A 6,000-nucleotide genomic window follows, 5' to 3' on the forward strand; every position below is an offset into this window, starting at 1 on the left:
CACTAGAACAGCCATGGGTGGGATCATTTAACACTAGAACAGCCATGGGTGGGGTCATTTAACACGAGAACAGCCATTGACCCTGTGAGTATTTTTTTTAAAATATCTTTGCACTCGATCAAATTTCAGGACCTTCCTTTCGTGACTTTAACTAATAATTTTAAATAATAATAATTTTGCCATTTAGCAGACGCTTTTATCCAAAGCGACTTACAATTACGAATTACAGGGACATTCCCCCTGGAGTAACTGAGGGCTAAGTGCCTTACCCAAGGGCACACTAGTAGTGGTGTGGCTTCAGGCGGGATTTGAACTCACAACCTTCCGATCCCAAGTCCAACTCACTATCCACTAGACCACCACTACCCCCCTAACTAGATATGTGCGTTCTACCACCCAGTATCCTTACATTTTCAAAAACACATCAGGATAAGCTAGTATGAAGCTATTTTGCAGTTTTTCTGTGTAGGAGGCAGGCTGATTTACGGATCTGACGTGGAGAGGGAGGCTATTCCAGAGCCTAGGGGCTGCTTTGGAGAAGGCGCTATCCCCTCTGGTTTTTAGCCTGGTCCTAGGGACCTCCAGCAGCAGTTGGTCAGCTGACCTAAGGGCTCTGGATGTAATCCGTGTGCGACTCCTCAAACTCATAAACACGTACAGTATCCCCCACCTCCACCTTTTGTTTCTGTTCCCATAAACCATTGCAGCGGTGCCTGTGACGGTGAACCTCCCATATGAAACGGATGAAGTCATGCAGAGCTCATATAGATTGATTGTAATCCGCACAACGCCATGCCGAATTATGTAAACCCACAGCACTCGAGTTGAGGGGGGATGAGGGTGGGGATGGCATCCCCCCTGAAATAAAAACAGTCAAAATCATCCCCCTTCTAAAACTGCCATCCCCCCCTTTCCATCCCTTATGTCATTTTATCAATGAACGTGGTATTACTGCTATTTCAACATTTAGTTTTGCGCATATTGAGTAAAATACCGGGCGAGGGAGGGGGCACGCACACATGCAATGACATTTTTATACCAAGTCACTGACACTGAAGTCACTGACGCTGTGGGGATGGTAAAACTGTCCCCATATGATAAAATCCACCATCCCCCCCTGATTTTCTTTGACAACTCGAGTACTGCAAACGCAACGCCACGCAACTAGCACGAACAACGAGAGCCCTGTGTGGACATTGGCTTACGGTCGCGATTCGGATATGGAAGTGGGAGTGTAGTCACATCGTGCTCTATGAGCCGTGCGATACTGATTCGAGTCAGTAAATCTGCTTTATGACCTTTAAGAACGGGTGCCACCACACAGGCACTGATTGATTTCCACCGTTACGACCGAGGCCGTTGACTGAGATGTCTAAATTGGATGTGGGGGGGGGAGTAACGTCTGTGTTATGTATGTGCTATGTCCTCACAACCCTCCCGTTCACCCCTCCTCCCTCCCCACGCCCCCCTAGTTTGTCCTGGACCACGTGTTCGCTGACCCAGAAACGTCACCCCCCCCCCCCCCGTACCCTAGCTATAAAGGTCCTTAACACACACTGTCGTCAAACAGAGGCACAGCCAGACCCTACCTGTCAAGGAAAGTGATGGTTAAGGGCACCCAGAAGGACACTCCTGTCTGAGCGTATACCTCCCAGCTATCTCCTGACTGTGCAGGAATTAGAGGAGGGGAAAAAAACACCCATGGCTGTAACGGACAGAGATCGATAGAACCACAAACAGCAGCATCACCGCTGACAGCGGACATGAATTACTCTGGAAGGAAGACGATTAGGGGGGGGGGGTATGCAAAACAGAGGAGTCTGTCACGACCTGCTATCAGTGACTACCCATTGAGTCAAACAGGCCATTCACAAAGGTCCAGAGAGGCCTTATTGCAGGGAAAAAGACATCCAATATGGGGCGCAATGGCTGTGGCTGTGAAGGAGGAGACGGGCGGAAACACTGATTGGGAACAAAAACAAATTGGATTTCTATGCCGTTTGTCTTGCGGGGGGACGCAGTGTGTGTAAATCACTGTCCCAATCTATCCTGATTAGGCTGCTCTGCCTCAGGGCTTTTTCCATTTACAAGTCAGCCGGTTTGGAGTTCCTCAGAGATGAGTGCTTGGCTCCCAAATAATTCCCCCCAAAAACTGGATGATGTTCCAAAATCTTTCTATCTGACAATGATTATTGTGATATCTCACATTGTCCACATTCTACTACTCAACATTCTTCTCCCTAAAGTGTTCTTGCTTGTAGACCATAGTGACACGTTCTAGTCTTTTGGTCCGCATGTGGGCAACCAATCAAAATGTTCAGACTTTTCTTTTGAAACACGGAACTACGTTTCAACGTTAGGGTGAGAATCACAACACAAACTCACTAGTCAAGTCGAAATACTGCAACGAAATGGATTGGGTGAGTAATCCCCACTGCTACCTAGTTAACTAGAACACTACTTTACATTGTTAGCAGGCTCACAAAACAAGCTGTGTTAGTTGACTAGCGATGTTTCGTTGATTTTCAACAACGCGGAAATGTATTCACATTTTTCAAAAGAAAAGTCTGATCATTACATCAGATGCCGATATGAGGACCAAAGCGTTAGAACGTGTCACATATTCTTCGAGCCAAGTCATCACTCTCAGTGAAAGCGCCTTCACACTTCTACATTCACTGTTCAGGGATCTTCAAGAGCACGTGCTACATCGATGTCCGCTGGTTTCCCTTCGACGTCCAGCGCTGTGACCTCAAGTTCGGCTCGTGGACTTACGGGGGCTGGTCCTTGGACCTGCAGATGGAGGAGGCCGATGTGAGCGGATACATTGCAAACGGAGAGTGGGACCTCGTGGGTGAGTTCAATCCCAGAAGGAATCATACTGTAAAAAATGCTCAGGGCTAAGATGTCTAACTTAGTTAGAAACCCCAAAGTCACTCGTTGATGGATGGATGGATGGATGGATGGATAGGTGGGTGGATGGATGGATGGATGGATAGAGGGAGGGAGGGAGGGAGGGAGGGATGGATGGATAGAGGGAGGGAGGGAGGGAGGGATGGATGGAGAGTTAGATAACAGATGAGTTCCTCCAAAGTTGCTCATGATTCCTGAAGAAAGAAAGATTTAGTTATAGAATGACATTGACTTTACCTTGTGTTGCGAGCTTGACCTTTTCCGGTATCCACATTTAGTAGCTGCTCTACGTTTTTAGACAAACAAATAACGTTGATGCTTCTGAAGACATCTGGGTTTGTTGAATAAAGGGATTTACATTACATTACATATCGTTAGCCTCATAGCATAATTGCCTAAGTCATATTTTGTCCAAATGTAGATATCTGCCTAACTCTCCTCTCCTAACACTGCTGATTCACTGTGCATTATTGCCTCTATGACATCAGCCTATCAGAATGCTTGTTACATTCCAAAACCACTATTCACTTTCCATCTCTTTGACATCGGCATTTTTGACACTACATACAAAGATCACAAATGAAGCATGACTCGTTATGCTATGAGGCTAACGATATCCAACATGAATTGAGAAGTAATTAAAATGGCCCTGTTCTTTAGTGAATCCCCAGAGTTTGGCCCCTGCAGTAGAGGTGGCAGACGCTACCATGAAGCTCGTCTGGATCTCTTCTGTCTGTCTCTAGGTTCTGTTCACCCAATCGAGTGATTTCAAAATGCTTGATTATGCATTAAAGCGTGATGAGCAAGTGACATTTGTTTTCCCAAATGTTCGCGAATCCTCTACACCACTTTGACCGTCAACAAACCAAATGTTATAAGGGACTGTTCTGCACTGTCGGGCATAAATAGTCCCTTCACGGTAAATGATTTCAAATTAGATCAATCTATCTTAGGATATACAGTAACTATTCTTCAGTTACTGATATAATTCTGATATAATTTATATATATATATATTATATATTATAAATTATATATTATATATATATAATTTATATATATTCTGATATATATTTATATAATAAATATTATACTGATATAATTCTTCAGTTACTGATATCTTCAGTAACTATTCACTGCATTGGACTTTTTTTTTTTTTTTTTTTCCACACATTTTGTCGTGTTACAGCCTGTTTTTAAAATAGATCTATGTCTTTTTTTGTATGTTTAACAAATTAATACAAAAATGAAAACCTGAAAGTATTCACTTTCTATTACACTCCTAAAATTAGCTCGAATTGAAAAATCTATTCAACGAGTCGCTCAATAAGTTAAGAAGAATTGAGTCCATCTGGGTGCCAGGATAATAATTCATGTGATTTCGGAAGTAATATCTTTGTGTTAGGGTCTCTGATTTGCATTGAAATCAATTACACACTGTTTGTCGTTGCAAATGGAAAGGCACAGAACTGCTCAGGAATGCTTCCTTGAGGCCTGGGGAGACTTACAGAAATATGCTAAGTTGAATGACTGAGGGAAAAAGCACAGTCGGGACAATATCATCCCAGTCACACTACAACATCGGTCTATATAACCCAGTGGCCAAAAAGAATCCCTTAATGAAAAGAAAAATGGAAAAAAATCACATCCATAATTGTGTTTGCAACAATTAATTCAAGTGATACAATCCACCCAAGGGTTTCACTACAAAGCATAAAGTTTAGTGTACATCCATCACATGTAATGCTGTTTAATCTGCACCCTCTCTTGTGTGAATAGTGGTAGCTGTAAGGTAAGGTTGCACCTTAACTGCTCCTCCTGAGACATCTTCTGCCCCCCAGCACTGCGTCTCCTGAAGACACCTGCTTTCCCCTCTACTGTGTCCCTAAACACGTCTATTGCCCCCCTTGTACTGTTTCTCTGTTTCTCCAGTGTAAAAATAAATAAATAAATAAAAAGGTTTAGAAGAAGGTGATAGAAGAAGGTTTTTCCTTCTATCAATGGCCCTGGGCCTGAGCTGGATTACTCTTCCTGCTACGACTGGTGGATTGATGATTCACTTGCTTAGTATTCAAATGTATTGATTGTAAGTCGCTTTGGAATAAGGCGTCTGCTAAATGCCCCCCAAAAATAATAATATGTAGCTGCATCATGTTATGGGTATGCTTGTCACTGGCAGGGACTGAGGAGTTTGTCAGGATCAAGAGAAAATGATCACATTTGCTCAATTGGTAGTGACAGCCTAATCTACACAGTGTGTAATTGATTCCTATGCAAAGAGAGCCTATAAAAACAAAGATATTCATTCTGAAATCGCATTAACTATTATTATCCTTTCACTCAGATAGACTCACTTCACCTTAGTGAGTAACTTGCTGAAGACATTTTGGGATTTAAGCCAATTTTCTGAGTGTCATAGCAAAGGGGTGAATCCTTACTGACTCAAGATATTTCAGCTTTTCATTTTAAATTAAATTGTAAACATAAAAAATAAAAAATAAATTATTATTTTTTGACATTACAGGGCATTTTGTGTAGATCAGGGACAAACAAATCCGAATTAAATCTATTTTCGAAATCTGGTTGAAATTGTAACACAACAAAGTGGAAAAAAAGTCCACAGGGCTGAATTTCACTTAGGAGCATTGTATACGTAAGATATACTGCATGCTACCTAGCACGTAGCGCTCCGCTAACTAACACATAACGGAACGACATTAAAACACACATGGGTCTCCTCTCCTGGTCCTCCTGAGGGGGATGGTTATAGTGGTTTATGAATAGCTTGGTCTGCTAGCCTTACAGGATACATCCTTACGCTCCGTAAACAGAGGAGACCTTAACTGCTCCCACTTACTATGAAGGAGGAGCGCTGTTAGCGCTGTTAGCAGCTAATGATCAGTGTAGGCCGGCTAGCTGTCCCCCGGGGAGGCTGGGGAGGTACCCTCATTTATATCACACAGTCAGAGAGGGAGAGAGGGGGAGAGGGGGGGAGGCAGGGAGAGAGAGGGAGGAGAGAGAGAGAGAGAGAGACAGGGGGGAGGCAGGGAGAGAGGGGGAGAGAGAGAGAGAGAGGGAGAGAGAGAGA

At 43.4% G+C, this 6,000-nt stretch overlaps 1 protein-coding gene across 1 annotated transcript in view; it reads left to right on the forward strand.

Annotated features, from left to right (window-relative positions):
• LOC308165046 (neuronal acetylcholine receptor subunit alpha-7) overlaps positions 1-6,000 on the forward strand; it is a gene marked incomplete at both ends in the record, with an annotated part of 45,949 nt that overhangs the window by 25,016 nt on the left and 14,933 nt on the right. The window contains one exon of the mRNA XM_080539147.1: positions 2,687-2,854. Coding sequence (XP_080395273.1) covers positions 2,687-2,854 — 168 coding nt within the window. The remainder of the gene's footprint in view (positions 1-2,686; positions 2,855-6,000) is intronic.

This window comes from Nansenia antarctica (assembly GCF_963989245.1).
Source record: "Nansenia antarctica genome assembly, chromosome: 9".
NCBI lineage: Eukaryota > Metazoa > Chordata > Actinopteri > Argentiniformes > Microstomatidae > Nansenia > Nansenia antarctica.